This window comes from Aythya marila, assembly GCF_965140915.1.
Source record: "Aythya marila genome assembly, chromosome: 1".
Classification (NCBI taxonomy): domain Eukaryota; kingdom Metazoa; phylum Chordata; class Aves; order Anseriformes; family Anatidae; genus Aythya; species Aythya marila.
This window is the reverse complement of record NC_139042.1, coordinates 167,391,372-167,413,289: the sequence shown is the minus strand read 5'-3', so window position 1 is coordinate 167,413,289 and position 21,918 is coordinate 167,391,372. Positions and strand designations below refer to the sequence as shown.

Genomic DNA, 21,918 nt, shown 5'->3' with positions numbered 1-21,918 from the left:
TTACATGTACTAGGTACTCAGAGAAACAACCCATTGGGGTTTAGAGACTTGCATTGATTACTTCCTTACCAAGATTGTCTGCTATGGTGTTTGATTTCCAAAGAGGAACTGTCCAGGCTATGATCTCCAGCATTGTCAGATGCTGGTTTTCACTACTGATAATAAAAAGAATCCCACACCACAGACCCTGGTCTGAATACAGTTTCTGTTCTCCTAGTTTTTTCTGCTAACTGCAAGCATGGCGTGCCAGCCTTGGTGGAAGTTTCTGTCTGTTCTTTGTCACCATTTTAAGTTTAGAGAACAAATACCAGCAGGCAGATAGAAAGTGACTTTTTTAAAGGAACTTTCATGAACTCCATTATAAATTCACCACAGACATCATAGCTGATGTTTTGAGGCAGCCACTGATGTATAACTGACCTTGTATTTAATAGAAATTTAATACCTACCAGGTTTTAGAGAATTACCAAAGTATAGGCTTGTATTTTTTAGGTAATTTCTGACCTTTAGAATTTATTGTAGATTACCCTATTAAGGATCTATCTTCAGATGAAGAAAAAACTGCATTATTACCAAAGTTATGGAAATATCATTCATGTCTATCCTTCACCTAACCTTAGTGATAAGAACAATAATAACCACTTAATTTGCAGCAGGTATGACCTTTGCAGCTTGTGCTGATAAGAAGACTTACTAAGGAAGCATCCAGTTGTGATCAGTTTTTCTGCTCCATAGGATAATGTGGAATAACCTTCCTAAAAGCATCACCAGGGAGGTTTTCTCGCAAAAAAAAAAATTACATTAATACGTCATTTCCCAATCACTGTCACACTTATGAAGTCGTAACTCAATTTGGTACATTGATAAGTGAACAAGTCTAATAACAGAGTAGGTGATTCTTTAAAAGACTGACAAAAATGCCACTTGATATTTTTCAGTTATTTGAACAGACACATTAACAAAGAGACCATTGTAAAATCTGAGGACACCTTTCTCAGAATCACCAATTCCACAAACACTAATCGACAAAATCTTACCAGAAAGAGACATTCCAGTAGCAACTGGGAATTAAAAAATAAAAAATAATAAAATTTTATGTGCCACATCAGAATTCTTGCTTTAGAATAAGCATTGACAGAATCTGTCTTTCCCTGTAAACCAACACAGACAGACTTCTGCAGCCCCAAACTGAACTGAAAAAAAAAAAATCCTCATTTGAGGGTTTAGAGGAGAAATTGCAATTCTAGATACACATGCAGACATGGTACAAACAAAAGATAACAAAGCAATTAGAACAAGAAAGTGCTATATCTAGAATAAACCAGTCCGCCACAGAGGGACCAAAGGCCCTCATTTTAGCATTCATTTTCAGCACTGCACTTAAATTCCTATGAAGCGCAAATTCTGTCCCAGAGGAAGGTTTTAACAATCATGGACTAAATTCAAAACTAGTCAGACATGCATGGAGAAAACTAATATACTTTAATTGCATAGGCTTAAAAAAATCCTGTTCAACATACAGTTAATTTTGAAAGGTATATTGAAACCAAAGGCTATCTACATATATATGTATATATAAAACTAATTAATAATATATTTTTTATTTCTTAACACAATTAACCTTATAGAATTAACAGGATGTATTACACTGAAAAGCATACCTGGCTGAATATTTGAAGTAGCAAGGCATATTTTAATTTGAAGTTTAATTTTTGTTGAAAAATGTGTTTTTGTAATATATACTTTTCTGTTTCCTACTTTCAGAAAAGACATAAAATTATGTATATCAATGTGACAGACAATATAATTGATTAGTTTAAAAAAAAATCACGGCAATAGAAAGTAGAGAAGCCAGATATTTAAATATAAATTTGTTTTGAAAACAATTTAGCAAAATAGAGAAAAAGAAGGACACTGAAAAATATATTTGTGCTTGTTAAAGCTGTTGGGATTCAATGCTCATCTGAAAATCCCTGAATAAAAAAAAAAAAAAAAAAAGTCAGCAGAGATGGTCTGGATACTAGTTTAAAGGTTAATTGGTGTGACTTTCTCTGCATTTTCAGTACTGCGGTCTTCCTCCAAATTTGATGAGGATGGCCTGCTCTCTCTCAGGCTGACCACCAGCATAAAACATGAGAAACAAAGCAAAGAACGTTATAAGAAAAAGTATGGCATTTTTATAAAAAGAAAAATGAAGAAAAGCTACCACAGATATTTACACCATTTACATCATATCTAAAGCTTTACAAAATCATAAAACTAAAATTTATCTTGCACATAATCTCACACATTTTAGTATTTTAAAATAAGAGGGAATTCGAAAAAGACACTTCATTCTAGTATCAAGTTAATGCTGCCTTCTGGTATGGTGAACAGCCAATGAAAATGCATGGACACCATTTATATGGCAAAAGTGCTTAGTACTGCTCAACAGACTGTAAGAAACTTAACTTTTATTATTCTGAAAGCATCTACAATTTTCAGTCCTTTAAATTGATTTAAGACACTAATCGTGAAGTAATGCATGTCACAACTAAACTCTTCCTTGTTTAGTTCACTTCTTGTTCAGAAGGTCTTTCTTTTTCATTTGTCTTCTTCCACTCTAAATTCCCCAAGGGTTCCTTAAGATGTTAACAAAATCATCATCATCCATGATTCCAATACTTAATCCTTCATAGTAATCTTCGAACTCAGAATAGGACACTTCATTGGGATTGCTGCAGGACTCTCCTAATGTTTCTAGAAATGATGCTGTAATTTCTTCTTCTGTAGCTTTGCCTGTGAGTGCATTTTTTTTCCATTAATTACATTTTCAAGACCAGTGAATATATGACAGTTAATATATTTTAGGAAAGAAAATCTAAGATTTTGGCTTGCAAATATTTTTCTTGAACAAATTCAATATTTCACAGGCGGCAATGAAGTCATTTGTTCACTTAACATCAGCTGCAGAAATTACCTTCCTTTAATAGCAAACTATAGCATTAAATATCATTGGAAACATGAGGCCAAAGTCAATTTTAATAGATTATAAGATCAGGAAGATTTTTCTTCAAATGACTGCTAAAACTGAATGGCACATTCCTTAATTAAAATTCTGGTAAATCAGAAGTAAACTTGTGATAAATCATGTGTTTAATGTAATATGAGTTCAAAGCTCTAGGAACAATTTAAGATGCAAGTTTACATTCAAAAATGTTCTGGAATTGACACGTGTGTTCTAGCAACTTAATAAAGATTATACTTTAGTTTACTTTTATTGCATTGAGGAAAAAAATGGAGAAAATATAGCATTACAGCAATGGAAAAAAAAATGGAATGTCCAACATCCTTAATCCACAAAATATCCTCACATATATTACTATTAAGGTCACTGGCAAAACAGAAAACATCTTTTCTTCAACTGGTAAAATAGAAAGGTTCGGGACACTAAGGAGACTCACATTAACTAGTTTGGTATCTGGAGATATTATTTTAGAAACAAAGATTTAAACTCTTATCTTTCCAATGGTGGTATTCAAACATTTCTGTGAAGCCTGAAAAATAACGAAGATACCAACATTTTCTCTGTAAAGAATGACAATCCATGTCCCAGAAATAAATTAATAATTTATTCAGAAGGATCCCCAAGTGATGAGTACATCTAGTGTCACTTGGAAGCCTTATAGAAGTTGAGGAAAAACAGTAATATGAAAAGGAGAGTATTCTCTTAATTTAAAATTACTGATATCATAGGGGTTAGTGATTTCTTGCACATAAGAGCCGATATATAACTACTTAAATGTAGTCCTACACAGGTAAGGAAAGGAATCTAACCTATATATATGAAGCATTTGCAGCATGATAGAAAGCAAGCATTAATTTTCAGCCTGGAGAAAAGGAGGCTCAGGGGCAACCTTATCACTCTCTACAGGTACCTTAAAGGAGGCTGTAGCGAGGTGGGGGTTGGTCTGTTCTCCCACGTGCCTGGTGACAGGACGAGGGGGAATGGGCTAAAGTTGCGCCAGTGAAGTTTTAGGTTGGATCTTAGGAAGAATTTCTTTACTGAAAGGGTTGTGAGGCATTGGAACAGGCTGCCCAGGGAAGCGGTGGAGTCACCATCCCTGGAGGTCTTTAGAAGACGTTTAGATGTAGAGCTTAGGGATATGGTTTAGTGGGGACTGTTAGCGTTAGGTCAGAGGTTGGACACGATGATCTTGAGGTCTCTTCCAACCTAGAAATTCTGTGATTCTGTAATATTGTGAATAGTAATGAATTCCATTACTATTTATAGCCAAGTTCCAGATAAGGTACATCATAGGTAATCAGAGGGAAAAAAGTTCATGTTAACAGCTGAAATGAAAACAGTTTATATTAGTTTCAGTTTCTGGATCTCATATCTCTACTAACAAGTTCATTGCTTTAATTGTGGATTTTTATTTTTGGTTGTTGTTGTTGTTAATGGTAATTACCTGCCAATACTAGTGGATGTTTCTTTGCACAGTAACATTTTCTGATGTCTACCATAGGAACACTTCCAGTTTTGTTGAAGTCTAGTTTCATGTAAGCCTAAACAAAGAGGAAAAAAAGGCAGAAAAAAATAAAGTCCAAACACACTTAGCTACCTAACACATATTTTCAGATCTCGTTCGATGGATTATTCTGATTTACCTATTTTATTTAAGTAATTTGAATCTACTATCATAGTCGCCAGATACTAGTAAAGGATTCAACATTATGGAATTTCACAATTGTTTTATCTTGACAACTTTTACTTCAAATGTGGTCCACTCACAAACTCAAAAAAAAGTAAAAATAAAAAATTGTCTTCTCTCCAAAATTTCTAGCTCATCCTTAGAATCAGCAGTTAAGCTGCTTCCTTTCTGTCTCCTCCAATTACTAAGATTCCGGCATCATTCCAATGTGCCTCTACAGCACTACTAAGAGCAGCTTCACTTTAATTTCAACAGCTTACTCTAATACACATACCACTATATAAGGCTGGGACAGTCAGGTCATCCATGATTAAGAGAACAAAAGCATGTCCCATTTCTTGATCTTTATGATATCCCATCACTATGATACTGGCTGGTTTGTTTCCAGCATGAAATACTGGTTACAGTCACAATACATTGCCAATCCCTTTGTCTTTCCAGTTTCTATATAGACAAATAACAAAGTGACATTTCAAATGTAAAAAACTCTTGCAAATGTAATGCCTCTAATTGTATGTCTCAAAGAGGAGAAGTATTATTGCCTCTATTTTAGACATTGAGAAAAAAAAAAAAAAACACACACAGTGCATATGGATAACAAATATAGTCATCTGCCAAAATACAGGAAGAGATTTCTGGAAGACAGAGCTTTGCAGTGCCAGATGCCTTACACACTGGAGTAAGCTGTAAGAATAGCATGCATACTCAAACCTAAAATAATAAAGGACTTGTTTCTAGGTTGCTGTTCAAAATTAACTAATTCAACAATGGAACAGCATGCTGTCTTCTAATTTACATTTATTTTAACACACTAATCTGACAGTTTAAAAAGTCAATTACCAGATACAAAATTTAAGAAAAAAAAAATCAAAATGTAATAAATAACCAACTCCAACCAACAGAAGTTAGACTGCAAAATATCTACACTATCTGCAGTGAAACTTACTTTTCTTACAAATGCTTTCCGATATTCATTCATTTCTCCAACTATGGCACGAACAAATTCTCCATAATCAACTTTATCACTCTTGCTGTCATCAAGAATAAGCCACAAGGATTCAAAGTCCTGTAATTTTAAAATATTTTGCCAAAGTTTTTCACTATGTCATAGAAATAAAAAACAATTGCTACAACAGGAAATTACAATACTGTCACAAAGAACAATGTCCCCATCCAAGCGGACTCAAACACTTCTCAAAATAACCTAAGTCATCATTGGTCACTGATGACCATAATTCACATTATTAACCATTTTGATAACTGTGTGCTTTCCTTGTAACATAATATTTAAAAAGAAGAGCAATTAGTAAATAGTATCCTATAGAATATCTTCAAAAGGTTGAAAAAGAAAATTGGATTGCAATTCCACTTGCCCCTCTTCATAAGACAAGAAGATTGCACTCTTATTTGTTTCTTCATTCAAGAATTTAAATAGGCCTGAATGCAGAAATGCCAATATAACAACACAAGGAAAAAAAATGCAAAAATAGGTATTAAGATGTAGCTTTAAGCAAAGGGGTGATACCATAAATTAAAGTGAGATAAGTATTCACTTACCTAAGTATTAGTATATGAGTATAACCTTATAATTTCAGCCTTATAATTTCAACTTACCCCTTCAGGCACTTCCAGATGGAATACTTTCAGAGCTTCTTTAAAGTCTGCCTGAGAGAGAAAACCATTTCTGTTCTTGTCTATACATCGGAAATATTTTCCTAGGCCTGTTACAACACGAACTCCTCTTTTACTTAGTGTTTCTCTGAGCATACCTGATGATTTACAGAAGGAAAGGGCATAACGATTAACTGAAGTTAACCGTATGCTATAGGGCTGTTACAAAAGTAAACAAGACCACAACTGTTTTTCACACTGCTGGTTAAAAGACACATCATCACATCCAGACTCTCATACCTTTGATGACCAGATGAGAGTTCAAAAGAAAATTATCGTTTACTTAACATGTGAATAGAAATCACATAAAGCAGCAGCAACATTTAATAAAACATTAAAAAGATCACAGAAGGAAAGAATGTCTGTTGTGTTCAGATTATGAAACTGCTAACTTCCACTGGAATCAAATACATACACACTATTATTCAATGCCCAAAGCAATTCAGCAACACTACTTTGGTAATACAAACATCCCATTATGGGACACACAGTTACTTTTTTTCAGTACAAACATGTTAAATACACGTGGAAACAAGAACAAATATCAATAATTCTGTAAAATCATTCCAAAATGTTAGGCAAAGAACTGTTTCTATGGTAAAAATGATGGCTTTACCAAAATCTCTGTGCAGCAGTTTCTCTTTAGGGCTGGGAGGGGAGGATGAGGGATGATTTTTTTCCAGTAAAGATCAAACTCAGAAGTACATTGAAATACATCTTGAAGTATATACACTACGCTTTCTTCCAGGGCACACCAGCAAGTCTTAGATATGGTCAGATAATTGAGAAATCAGCTTGTGTGCATTACAGCAGGACCAAAAAAAAAAAAAAAAAAGAGGTGGAGAACTAGAATATAAAAAAATATATCCCTAATGTGTTATTCCAACAATCTTTCTAAAAGTAAGTGCTCAACTACATTATAGTGATCAGAAAGTGCCTACTGGAAGTGGGTTCAGCTATTAAAAGTTATGCTGGAGATTCTACAAACTAAAAACTGTTCACTTCAACAGTTTTTGTGGTCTACAAGTTGCACAGCAAGTACATAAACATCCTTCTACAGTTTTAAACACAAAGCTATGCTCTTGTCCAAAAGACTACAGGTAGGAAATTGGCAAAATACAATTACATATTCTAGAATATACTATTAAATCGTACTCACATATTTAGTACAGATAACATTGAAGAATATGAAAAAACTACTTTTTAATGGGTAGAAATAATGGCCAAAGAACTATCTAAAGCAGAATTAACTGAATAAATAAGATTGTTTGAATATTTCACCAGTATTTTTTTTTTAATTTGATGGTAATTTAACATAGGATCAGTGTTATGATTTAGCATTCTTTTTTAAGATTTTGTCATCACAGTGATATTTTATCTGTTACATTCACAATTATTGCGTACTGTTTCCATGATCTTTAGCCAGACTGTTTATTTAAAGAAGCAAAGTTAAGAGTAGAAAGTATTCTTATGAACAGTTTATCCCAGTATCAGATTTTAGGAATATTCTGATAAATATCTAACTCTTGGTTAGCTTCATTTATTCAAATAAAATCTTTGAAATGCCACCACTCTTCTTTGTGCTGAGCTATAAAGTCAGATACAGAAATTAAAAATAAGTGTGTTCTGGTAGACACAAACCTTGAATCTTTTTGAAAACTCTGCTGTTATCTTGCTCAGAACATTCTTGCTTGAATTCCTCAGAGGGAGCTCTAAAATAGCAACAATTTAAAGTTGATTAGTGAAAATTATTATTAGTGAAAATGTAATATTACTGAATTCAAAATAGTTGTAGTAAAAAATAAATAAATTTGAACTTTGTATTTAATTCTTATACTACCCTGATAAGCATTGCATCCAAGTTCTTGAGTTTGACGTGGCATACAAAAAATTCCTTGTTGAATAGTTGCAGATATAGAGAAACTCTTGTCTGACACTATTCCATTCGCAGCTCCTCTACCAATTTATAACTTATGCATAATTCCTCCTGTTTGTACAGTCTCCAGAAGCATATCTGGACAGTCCTAATCTTCAGCTCAGACCAGTGGAAAAGTTTGTTAAAGCAGCAACACTTAGTTACCAGGAAAATAACATGAAGTAGCTATAAATCTCTCTTTAAGAGAAAAAAAAAAAGAAAAGAAAAGAAAAGAAAAAAGACTATACAAGTAATGTCTTGAATCTTTATTTTCCTAGCAAAATGTCTAAATTGTAAGACCAACAACTAAATGATTAAAGAAAAATAGTCAGCAAATTTCCACCTGTTTTATGTCTTGCCTCATTTATGATTAATGGAACACATGGGCAAAAAGACTAACATTGTTATTAAGGGCAGAAGAGATTATCTTCCACGATGCAGATCAAGAACAGTATCACTTAGGGAGGCACTGGGGACCAACACAGCAACAAAGGAATACTTCTGCAGAGAAATGGAATTATTTGAAAGATTTCCATCTGACAGTATTCACGTATTTCACACACTATGACCGAGTTCCTTACAGTAAGAACAGGTTCCATATTCTTTCAACCAACAGTATACGACAGTGTATGTCCTGAACCGAGGAAGAATTGCCATGGACATGGTCCATCAAAGGCACCTGAGAGCAGTAAGAGAGAATTCCAGATCTTGTAACTGCAGTGACCGTGCATGCTCCATGCAACCTACAAGCAGCTCCAAAGAGCAATGGCCATAATTTACTAAACAAGGAGATAATGAGAAATTTGCAAGCTAATGGATGGACATTTTTCATAGAAGAAATGGACATAGTATTGATAGAAACTTTGAAGAACCTGAAAAGTTTTCCACCAAAGATTTTAAGGAAGACAAATATGCATGTATGCTAATTATTGTTTAAAAACCTGCTTTCTTTGCTTAGTTCTTGCAGCACTACATAATGTAATCCATTTAAGAGGGCTCTAATAAATAAGTCATGGATTTCTAAAAATGCTCCACAAAAATGCTTGGGGAAAAAAAAAAAAAAAAAAAAAAAAAAAGCAAATGAACAGGACACAATAAATGGGAATCACACAAAAAGAGAATTTGTCCCAGTATTCTGATCAGCCTTCTTAAAAGAACACCAGCAAAGTTCAAATCCCCAGGAAAACATGTTTATGGATATTGATGCATTTTTATTTGAATGTTGAATAGATAAACATATACCCTCAGGGAAAATAAAATCTCCCTCAAATCAAGGAATCAATTTCTTGTAATATGTCCAGATAATTAAAAATCTGTAATGACAGATATTAATGACGGAAATGTTAACACCATTCCGAATTACTTTTATATTTTTTTTTCTGTGCTTACACTGCTAACTGTAGGTTATACACATCCAGAAGAAAGAAATGCTTCTAGTTCAGATATGAGTGATAAATTATGAAGGGAGGAGCCACCTTGTACTGGGACCAAATAGGAGTCTTAACTACCAAGGTTAAAGCACATAAAGCAAGGTAAAGCACGTAAGTTTTCTGTTGGCAAATGCATAAGCCTTCTCATTTCAAATACAAGCTAACCATTAATAAACACCTTATTGAAAGCACCTTATCTTTCAACAATGTGCTGTTTTGCATCCTCTTCTGAAGAAAACATGATTAGCTACAGGTATTTGACATGGAATCTGACTTAATAAATACTGAGTTTCTGAGGTCATTTGTTTCTATTCTCATTCCTACATGCTAACTATATGTCTGCCAAATGAAAACAATGTAAACTCACAGTAGTTAAAGAAGTTAACTACTAAGAGAACAAACTATGGCAAGGGTTTAGCCCAAAAGCTGGATCAGTGCATCTCAGGTTCCTTCACTAAAACTTATGGTGAAATTCTGTATTGTGTGTTCTCAGAAGGGCTTCCCAGTAATCCCAATCAGAAGTAAGTATGAAGCTTGATAGAAAAAATACTGTGGAAGAACCTACTGGAAGATTTAAAAAAAAAAAAAAAAAAAAAAAAAAGTGCTGTAGTTATCTTTTAATTACAGTAGGAAAACAGATGTAAAAACTACTGCCAACTTCAAACTACTTGTTCACCAGTGCCTTGCCATGAAGGACTACTCCTTATTTTGGAGGCCGAAGACTTACCTCTCTGCTATTAAGAATTTTCACTCCAGTTTGGTTACCTCCCATTATGAAGTCCGTATGAACTTGTCCATATCAAACTACCTAAACTGTAAAGGCAACCATCTACAGAAGACAACATACATGTACTCTCACTAAAACAAACATAAAACACAAAAGATTCATAGCTTGTGGCAGAAGGGCATAGCTGCTCCTGAAAATCTGCAACAGACCTTTTTGACTCTACCCACCTGAGTGGGTACATTAATCTGGATAAAAGGACTCAGATCATGAGTTTTCCACCAGAGAAGACCGAGTTACAGTTCAATAACACCCCCACCCAGACACAGCATTCAGAAGAATTAGACAGACTTCGATTTACTACCTGAAAAAAAAGGCACACCTCAGGTTAAGAGTGTATAAAAAAGAAGTAGCAAAAAAGAAGTACCAGAAAAAAAGTAGCAGAAAATATGAATTTAAAACCCAATGAACAGGTCTTCATTCTCAGCCTTTCAGAAACAACACTGGATCGCCTCCAAATTCCATAGGTAGAAAATTATCAACAAATGAAAAAAAAAAATACCAAAATGATATGCTTCTAAGATGTAAAATATCCTACATAAGCCAACCAATATTAAACTATTTTATTTCATGAAGACCCTGCAGAGGGAACAGTTAGCATCATACAGCTATATGTTTCTACAACCAATTAAATTTGAATTTACAGTTTTATGGACTGTTAGCTCACTAGGGCCTCTTTGCAGAGCTTTCAGTGTAAAGGGACCTTAAAGTGAATATTACCGTAACTGAGAACAAGCTTCATATATCTCAACACTTGCAAAAAGAAAAATAATGGTTAGTTAAGATGTTCTGACGAAAGTAGTTTTTAGATACTAAATATATTTGAGTCTGTTACTGTTGGTCGTAGTCAAGAAGAGATTGTAGTACCAATCTTTTATAGATTGTAGATTTACAAGGAGAGGCTGTGAGAACTGAGAATATTTAGCCTGGAGAATGCTCAGGGTGATCTTACTGATGTGTATCAATACCTGACTGGAGGGAATACAGCAAGTGGATGAGAAAATAAACGTGTTGAGAAATAAGATGCCCAAATGCCTGCAGTCTACAATGTGTAGCAGTATCTCAAAGACTGAAGAAAGAGCGCATACAAAAAGGAAGTAAGGAAGATGGGGGAAAAAAAAAAAAAAAAAAGAAACCATCAATCCCTCTCCTGACTGTGTTCAAACACTTGTATTGGCATAACTGATATAAGCAGTTAATATAAGCTTCACAAAAGATTCAATAATAATGTTGATCACAAAAAAATTATTTTTCCTCTGAACATAGTACATTAGTTCATCGCATCAGAAAAGTTTCAGAATATGGTTTGTGTTAAAAAGACTTCAAACAAAGCAAGTAAGATAGCTTCGTATTTAATTAATTCTTTTTTTTTTTCAAGTTACTCCTTATCATTCTAGGAAGTTATTGAATTATAGAACATCCACTCAAATCTATTACTAATTTCTCCTAACAACAGCCTATATACAGATTTTTTAACAGTATAAATAACATGTTAGAAGCTCTTATAAAAAATATTTTTTGCTTAAGGAAGACTAATTTGAAAAAGTTAGCTGCACTTACTTGAGAAAATCCATAGCTGTTTCATCAATATTTATCACACGAAGGGTGAGGACTGGGTTCTGCTTAACGCTTTCTGGAAGATTATGATCAACACTTCGGAAAGTTAGGTTAGCTCCCTGTTGGCAAAACATAGAATGGTTTACAAACAGGTCACATAGTTTGTAGCATATGTTCTGCAAGACTTTCAGAAGTATGATCATTAAAGTCTTGCTATGAAACGATGGAAAAAGTGTAACTAAGGTCAGTTAACCTTATTAACAGAGCTTTTCTAATACTAAATAAAAACAAACAGACTTCAAAATAAAACTTTATCTTCTACGTGGAGGTTTGTCTAGTAAGAGCATCTACTCTACCCTAATTCACAATTGAGTAATGTGATACTATAGATTGTTGTTCCCTCAGCCAGGCTCTACTTTTGTATTTTTCTTATCCCTTCATTCTTATGGAATCCCAAACTCACTGGACCACAGAACAGAGGATCACAGAAGGTGCCACAATGATTCTCTGAGAGCCAGGTTTTCAGACTATAAGAAACCCTCTACAGTTACACTCAATAACCTACGATCATATTTAATATAAACAAACAACCAAAAGGTAGACATCCCAAAGTTCAAATAATCCTTGCAATGCTTAAATATGTAGTTATTCTTTAAAATTATTGTATTTCAGTAATAAATATTGAATAAAAACACACTAACAGTAGTAAAAAGTTCTATTCAGTACTGTCCCTTCTGAGTATTAAAATTCCTCTTCCCTCCAAGCTAGGGACAGGGGACATAGCTTCTTTAACTTTGGAAAATATGTGAGGTAACTGGTTTGTGAGACAGAGAGGAAGGGAAAAAAAAAAGAAGAAAAAAAAAAAAAAAGAACATTGTGAAGAATCAAAAAAGCAGTAGCTCTAACTATAATATCCATGCAGGCTTGGATTCTAAAGATTCCAACACCCAAAGTAGGAAGATATTGCTGCTGTGCAAGTGTGTCAATCACTTGGACTTTGTGAAAGATTTGTGTATCTTAATGTCATCCGAGAAACTGAGCTTGAAGATATGGATATTCACAAATACGACATCATTCCAAAGAGATAATGGACTCTGGGACAGTATATTTTGTGGATGTCTTTAAGACATACCTTTATTTAATACACATTCCCATAATTCCATTTGCAGGTTGCAAAGATACAAATGACAACCAAAAAAAAATTTCTAAAAAAAAAAAAAAAAAAAAAAAAAACCTTCAATCTCCATACCATAAACAAAGTCATCTATTTCATTTTGGAAACTCCTATATGGCAGCTACATGTAAACTGCTAGGGTTAATCAAGTGCTTACATAAGGGTTACAAAATGCTAAAAGCTGATGTTGCCTTTATTTACCTTCATTCAAATGCATGTTGCCTTCATTCAAATGCATTGGTTGCTCTAAACTTAAGATTTACAGGAGTATGCAGCAAAAACATCCTGTATTTCAAAATTTATGAATATTTATGAAAATGCCTATATTTAAAAACAATGAACACTTCACCAAGTACAGATGTACAGCAGCACAGAAGACACAATATGATCCATAGTCAACAATCAGGTTATCTGGTGTATCAAGTCTACCATAATTTCAAATGTTCGGTTAAGTAGAAACTTGACTATACATGCTACTTATTCAAATGATGTTTCAAACAATCACCTTTTTAAAGAAAAGAAACAAAACAAAACAAAAAATTGTAACAAAAGCTCTCTCTATAAAGCTGGTGGTAAATATTTTCAAACTTTTAAGTTAAAACCAATTCCCTCATGCTTAAAAAAATATTCAGTCAATGCCTTCATCAAAAACATCAGCAAACCTCACAAAGATCATTACTTTTTTAAGAAGTACTGAGGTCTTCTACTTCAGAACTCTCCTTCCCAAATAGTTCATTTTAGCTACAAAAAGGTCTACATTGTCTGCAGTCTTGTGCCCTCTAGTGGAAAATCTACAAACTGAAGCCAAAAGTGGAATCCCTAAATCATGGGACAGCAAAATAGTCCAGACTCCTGAAAAACTTAGTTTAACAACATTACTGAAGGGAAGACCAGAAGTCTTCCCCTAAATGCTAGATAACAATTTTCAGTTTGAATATCTAAATATTATATCTAAATATTATTTTCAAATCACCAATAAAACTGCCTTGCATTCAGTAGAATACTTACAATATAGAAGTCACTAAGATCATAAGCTTTTCCCTTCTTTTGTCCTCGCTGATGATGATAAATTCCCTTCTGAATGAAAGGCAAGGCATTTGTTCTGTGAAATAATTCAAAACTAATCTTAAAACAATTACACTTATTTATGTTTGATAAGTACAGTGAAAGATGTTTTATAATTTATTTTTTTTTAAAGTAACTTAACCTACCTGTTTTTTCCAAACTGCCGGAATTCATACACAGTAAGGGATTGGTCATATGCAAAAAAGAATCCAATCAACTCTCTACAGGCATCACGACCATTTCTAAAAGGAAAATTGAAAAGCACCTTTATGTTTTTGCATCTACACAAACCTTATTCAACCTAAACACAAATAACACTTCTATTTTGAAATATGCATTTTATATCCAATCTTGCGTATTGCACAATCTTTATCTTTGAAAGAGCCATCTATTTTCACTAAACCATTCTGGAATCCATCTTCTGGATTTGGGAACACATCTTAATGCAATATTCTGTTCCATAACATTAAGAACGTCTTTCAAAGCTTCGCACAATCTTTATCTTTGAAAGAGCCATCTATTTTCACTAAACCATTCTGGAATCCATCTTCTGGATTTGGGAACACATCTTAATGCAATATTCTGTTCCATAACATTAAGAACGTCTTTCAAAGCTTCATGTTTTAGTATGCCAATATAATTTTCATTCGCTAAAGGATGATGTAAATCTGGACTACTGCATTCTTTATGGTAGATGAAGCTATGGGGCTGAATCCTTGACTATGTCTATACAGCCCGCTGCTCCAGAGCTGAAGAATATGTTTATGTCACCACTACTCAATTCAGAACAAAGATGCCCTCAGCTTGTAAGCTTAGTATGTAAGGAGCTACAAAAAAGACAAAGCCATCCTTTCAATCCACAATGGTTGCCACACACTAAGAAAAGGCTAAAAGAATTTACAACTAAGTGACACGTAATGGTGAAGAGCACTCTTTTACATCCCTGTGCCAATTGTCCTGCACAGAGCTATGACTGACATGATGGTAACATTACTTATGTATCTTAATGCTGTATAACGGGACAGTAAACCCACTGTATCAGCCATGTCAGGTGTATTATATGCTCTCTACCTGCATAGCATATACTTTTTTTCTACACATGTAACAGAGAAGGAAAAATTCAGTGCAATTAAATATTTCAACGAGGTAACAACTATCATTCATAAATTCATAGAATTAAAAAGCTTTACAGAATGTGTGATTACCTTGATATAATCCTACTATCAAAGCGTAGCTTGTTAGAGAGAACGCTTTCAGTCAATCCTGATTTGGTCCTTATTCTGTGAAAATAATGCAGCATATTAATGATATCTATATGCTCACAAAGCAATGGTGCATATGAAAATAACCATTTCAAAACAGAAAAAAAATGTAAAATACGGTATCCTTGGCAACTGGCTGAGGATATGGTTCTTGTAGTTGAATTAGAAAGCAACTCTGAGTTGCAATGTGGAAAGCACACTGTAATTACATCATATGAGATTACATCTACAGAAAGCATAGACATGAATGGGATATTTTGTTTATATGCACTTATGTCAAGAATTAAACCTCTACCAACCATCATGCTTACACCACTCAATCAATTTTCTTGCAAAATACCCATGTGGGGGCTTCTTTCCTCACTTAGATACTTTATATTGATTATAACTAGTTCCCAAAACAGAGATTTATTCATGTGATGAGTATAGCAGATTGAGACTGAGAGATTGTTCTTGAAACAGTTTTTTTTTTTTTGCCATTTTTTTCTTTTAAATAAAATGATGATGTTTGTTGAAAAAGATTTCAGAAGATCATGTTAAAACATACAAAGCAGGGATATTTGCCTGCATGTTGAGAAAGATTAACATAATAAAAACAGGAACTGCAGAATCATGTTGTTTTCAGCATGCATTGCTGAAAATCAAAATATTTTCTCATTTTTTCTTAAGCTGTTGGAGTTACTGTTTTAACGCTCACAGTTCAGAAATTACATTTAAATGCCAATTTTTCAGCAGAAATCAAAACATGAAGGAAAAGTATGATTATATTGTTAAGATCTACATAAGCATTTATAGATGTATATTTATGTAATTTTAAGCACCTCAGGATGAGAATCTCTAAAAGCATACATCAGCATTGCAAGGATTCAACCAACTCAGACTGAGAAAATCCTGTGATAAACAGTATCAGTATGAGCTTAAGATGGTTCTTCCATGTTTTATAAATACTATGAATCATTATACACAGAGAATCCACAAATAGGTCCCACTAGGCAATTATAGAAACGGGGGAGGCAAACAATAAGACCCCAGATGAAGTTGTTTGTTCCAAGTGAGGAATAAAACACCTGGAAAGGCAAAGAGAGACTGCAGAGCCCAAAATAACAACAACAACAAAAATATTTCTAAAGAATGACCACTAGAGAAAACTTACTTTGTTTCATGCAGTGTTCTTTTTCTAAAACGCATGGGTGTGTTCCCAAGTCCCAGAAGTCCATGAGCTTCCTTGGAAACATCAGCACGTGTGGATTGTTCTGGGTCACTTATAACAGCTCTGACCAAAAAGAACAGGGAGAAGCTCCCTGACTAACACTAAGTTTAAATTTCAGTTCTAACATATTCTTACTCAAGGAAGAAAAACAAACAAAATAAATAAATAAAAATGCCATGTGAATAATGCAATAATAACACGTTGAAGTTAGCCATTACACCTGCATAAATTTGAGGGAGGGTTTCTTGTTTATTTGGTTGGTTGTTCTTTTAGGTTTTGGTTTTTTTTTTTTTTGTTTGTTTGTTTTTGTTTTTACAAGTTCTGAAATCCATTACTCTAAATCAAATACATGAAAGAACAGTCTGGTAGTGCACTACTATGTAATAACTTTGCAGATAGGCAAATTATTTTAAGTATATTTTCTTACAGTTATGGAAGTGATATTAAAATATCAAGATATTAAACTGATTATTAAGATAATCAGCTGATTAACTGTATCAGTTTAATCTTAGTATCTTCGTATCAGTTTAACAAATAAACAAAAGAGAAGACCCCTTAAAATACATGCTATTGAAATAATTAATAATCAGAAGGAAAAAACAATTCTGCATAGCTAATGTAAATTTATAAACTTTCTCTCTGATCTGTGCAGATCCAACTTTGCACACATTAGTTATAATAATTTAACTGCAAGATTGGTTCTATTAAAACAATCAAAAAACCTTTTGTGTTTCCATTAATAGATTTTCCATGTGACAGTTTCGAACTAATCTTTCCCGATTAACATCCTGCTATCTGATACCAATTTGTTTGGCAGTACTGGCACAGTTATATTTGGAAAATAAACAGAGAAATTTTTGCAATTAAAAGTTCTTCTTGATGCAGCTGCAGCACTACTGGATATTGTTTTGACTTTGTCAACAGAGCAGGAGATGCATGGATACATGCAAAAATAAGGAGAAGCAGCTGAAGAAGGTTAAGAATGGAATGACCATCTATGATCCAAGATGCATAAAACCAATCCAACACCAGCAGCACTGAAACACTTCAACACAACTAGCATCATTTTAACACAATCTCTGTAATCATCAGCTCTAACTACATCATTGTAAAGATATGATATGGGACAAGCATTTCTTAGTTGTTGTTTGCTTTGTTTTAATCAGTGATTTCTATACTTAAAGATACATTTGGCTTTCTGGGCTGCAATCACACATCGCTGGCTCATGTCGAGCTTCTCATCAACCGACACCCCCAGGTCCTTCTCCTCAGGGCTGCTCTCAATTCGTTCTCTGCCCAGCCTACATTTATGCTTGGGATTGCCCTGACCCAGATGCAGGACCTTGCACTTGGCTTTGTTCAGAACAAGTTTATGGGAACAATAATAAGAAAAATAATTTTAATATACTCATCTTTACCTATTAATTACTTTTTTTTTTCTCCTCCTTAACCTACGATGGGATCTTTGTACATAGAAACAATGCTATCTTGGAGGTAAAGGCATAGCAATGAAGTTAGGAGAGCTTTCCTGTACAACCTAGATCAACTTGATTAATCTGCTCCTTTTTTTTTCCTTCCTGATTAACACTCATATAATAACTCCTTTACTTCAGAGAGATGTTGTGTCAATATGTGTCAATATAAAGGAATTTTAGTAAAGGTGACAGCCTTAGAACAGGAAATAAATACTAAAGATACGTAATTTGTAACAACAGGTATCCATATATTTTGCAGATGTAAAAGAAGGTTATTTCTGAAAAGTACTGTTACTGTAAAACCCACAAATTAGATTCAGATGTAAAATCAACACTTCTTGTCAGATGAAAAATGAAATTAAACATAGCACTTGAAAGTGATTTTAGATTAAAAAGGTTTTTCACTTAAAGGGATTTTAGAAATAGCACTATTTAAGACTACATAAGAGTTACAATGAGGTCATCAAAACATCTTCCAAGCAAGAGAAGTCAAACACTCTCTGACCTAAATTCTTCTGTAGGGAACACTGTAGTTTAACATTGTAAATTCACTTACCTGGATAACTGATCCACCATCACTTGTTCTACCACAGCCTGTTTTCTCCGCTCTGCAGCAACATCCTCCTGTAAAGAAAAACTGACTGAGAGAAAATGAAATTTAACAAGCACATCAAATACTAAAAGAGCTCTTAGGACAGTGTACAGAGATCACAATCTTACAAATGTCACAATTAATTTGGAATTTTCAAGGGTTTTCTTCATCTTTTCAATTAGAGTCCTATTTGCATGACAAATAATATTCTCTGCTACACACTCAACTTGTCTATGCATATTAGATGTCAATAAATATGAGATTTCTAATATTTCTGCTGACAGATTTCCTTATCTTTTATTTCCAATAAATTTTCTAAGTACGTTAGAGCCTGAGGAATTTCACACTATTCCAAGTACCATGGTTGACACAGATTCCCATTGAAAGAATGAGACTCCAGCAATAGTTGGTAAAAAATAAATAAATAAATAAATAAATAAATAAATAAATAAAAGGAAAAGTTTATTAATGTTAAAAGTTTAGTCTCGGCTCTCAGTTTCTATTTGCTGCATGCCAGAATAATGTTCTACTGAAACAGACCAACCGGAAAACCCTTTCCTTATAAAAGAGAGATCATCCTAAGGGGGCAGGAGATTTAACAGGATCTTACTGCCATTTTTGCTTTAGAGTAACAGCCAAGCATAACTTTGTGCCGTTCACTGTAAAGTGCTTGGTATCATTGGGATCATCATTGGTTTCATAGACAGAAAACCCAAGGCACAAGAGGATGCCGAAGGTCAGAACAGAGGCCACTGGCAACCATTATGCCCCACCATCTCACTTCATCTTCCAAATCTCCAAACTTTTTCACCACACTTACATTTCCGTTTTCTTCCCCCAACTTTATTTTTGAGAAAATAGAGATTGTTTCCGAGGGGTTTAGACAACCTCTTTGATGACTTGTTAGCTATTCTGAATCTGAAGAATTAAGATATTTTTATGGTTATTTTTTTCCCCCACATAGATTATCACACACCAACCAAATTCTAGATACACCAAGTCTTCCCATGGCTGAAGAAGAATTAAAAGTTGGTTCCGAAACAGAAGGTAACTAATGGATAATCCATAAATCCCCAGAGATGCTATGGGTATTGTTCACAAATCTTCAGGTAAATACTGATTAGCATTAGCCCAAAACAATGAAAAATTTAACATCAGACCAAATGGTGTTTACACTGATTTTAAGCCTTAAAAGATTTCTAAATTGTAGCAGATTGGGGACTTTTTATTTTGCTTTCATATTTCATTTTTGCATCTAACTAACAGATCTACTGGTATTCCAAATTACTGAGTCTCTGACATTAAGAAGCATTATGTAAAGGAAGACACACTGATAATGCACAGCAGTGTTTCTTAAAACTCAATGTATTCCAAGGATTGCTCTTATAGATCTAAAACAGCTAGCATGATAAAAAACTGATTTTGAAAATTCAACTTTATACTTTGTATTTCAGTTGAATACTAGAAGGTCACTAAATGTACTCTCAGAAGAAAATCTTCCATTCACCTCTTGGACAAAATCTCTACTATGAATTTATATAACTGCTGAGGTAGACATTGAGCTTACAGCAACTCTCGATGGTTAATAAGATGCAACTCTTGTCCACAAAAGAATTATTTATAGAAAACAAACCTTCCAAAAAAATATTTTTTATCATATATAGTGTTCTTTAGCTATCATACATTTACTGCAATCCATCTTGGATAAGACAATTCTCAACCCAAGCTAAAGAAAATTTAAAAGAAAATCTGTTTTAATGTTAGAGGTTTTAGCAATGATTATGGTAAAAGGAAATGTTAAAAATATTGTCATCTTAAGCAAAATTTTAAAGCAATTTAAAATCAAATGCACATAATTGAGACAACATATATCCATTTGCATTATTATAATAAGGAGTAGTTACGTCTGATTTTTCCATTATTCCTACTTTTGTCAGAATCTTGAACCTGAGAGAACCCTAGAGAGGCTCCTAGAAAGAGAGAGACAGCCTGTGCAACTATGAGTGCTCATCAGTAACAGAAGGATTTCTAAAGGTCCCTGTGACATGTTGCTGAGACACCTGCTGGCTTCCTTTTAAAACATGCCAGCTGCAGTGTACCTGTCATTTGTGGTTGGGCACTGCTCCTTTTCTCAGTCTTTTCACAGTATTTGATTTAGCATTAAGTAGTTACTCTAATGATACTTCAAAACAGTTTGCCCCACTAGCCTCACCCAACAATACAGATCTTTAAAATAATTCTAAAAATAATGAACAGGAAGTTCTTCATAAGACTACTTTCCAAAAAAGATTTTCTGATCGTGAAAACGATCAGTAGCATCAATAGTGCAACATTCACTTATTAAGCAAATAATTAGATTTTATATGAGACAAGTCCCACTTTAACGAGATTAGAAATCAAATAGATGTTTGCAAGGTGAACTTCAGTGCATAATGATGAGCAAACAAAATAAATGAAAACTTATTTACTTTTATAGTCTCATAAAATTTGTTATGGCTTAGTATTCCATCAGAATGTTAGAATGCTAACTCTGCTCAGCAATACGTACAAAATTCACTTATGAAAGACATCACTCTGCATATGCAAATAGTGAAACACAGAGTACCAAGTCTCAAGGTTCTTCATCACTGTAAATAATCCCAAAATCAAGATTTAGCCTTAAATGTACAATACTCCTTTTGCACAGTCCTAAAGAGAGTAAAAATCTGTCTGTATGTAAGAAATTAAAGAAACTTACTGGGTATAAGTAAGTTTATTATAGTGAAGCCATGCCTGTTTCCACTCTGGGGGCCTCTCTCTCCCCCAGAATCAATAGGATAAGAGGAAACCGGAGGGGAACTAACAGAGCATTGGAGATGAAGCAATTGAAAGGAGAGGCTAAAGGAGTTTGGCTTTGTTTACTTTGCAGAGGAAGCAGCTATAAAGTGTTCTAAAAGCTTCCTAAAACCAAAAGACAGTTACAAAGGGTTTTTTGTTGTTGTTTATTTTTTACTTTTGCAACAGTTGCCAACATTATAAAAGGAGGTCAATGTCACAAATGGAGCCATGGGAGGCTTGGTAAGGGTAATAGGAAGAACATCTTCACAAGG

The 21,918-nt window shown here is 33.8% G+C and overlaps 1 protein-coding gene across 1 annotated transcript in view; it reads right to left on the bottom strand.

Moving 5' to 3' along the window:
• Positions 1-1,557: 1,557 nt before the first annotated feature.
• Positions 1,558-21,918, bottom strand: part of CAPS2 (calcyphosine 2) — a 31,919-nt gene continuing 11,558 nt past the window's right edge. Inside the window, exons 8-18 of the mRNA XM_082772186.1 lie at positions 18,794-18,861; positions 16,706-16,825; positions 15,496-15,570; positions 14,437-14,532; positions 14,234-14,327; positions 12,055-12,170; positions 8,007-8,077; positions 6,309-6,463; positions 5,641-5,760; positions 4,452-4,548; positions 1,558-2,778 (exon numbers count right to left, since the gene is read on the bottom strand). Of these exons, the coding sequence (XP_082628312.1) occupies positions 2,603-2,778; positions 4,452-4,548; positions 5,641-5,760; positions 6,309-6,463; positions 8,007-8,077; positions 12,055-12,170; positions 14,234-14,327; positions 14,437-14,532; positions 15,496-15,570; positions 16,706-16,825; positions 18,794-18,861 (1,188 nt within the window). The 3' untranslated portion in view covers positions 1,558-2,602. The remainder of the gene's footprint in view (positions 2,779-4,451; positions 4,549-5,640; positions 5,761-6,308; positions 6,464-8,006; positions 8,078-12,054; positions 12,171-14,233; positions 14,328-14,436; positions 14,533-15,495; positions 15,571-16,705; positions 16,826-18,793; positions 18,862-21,918) is intronic.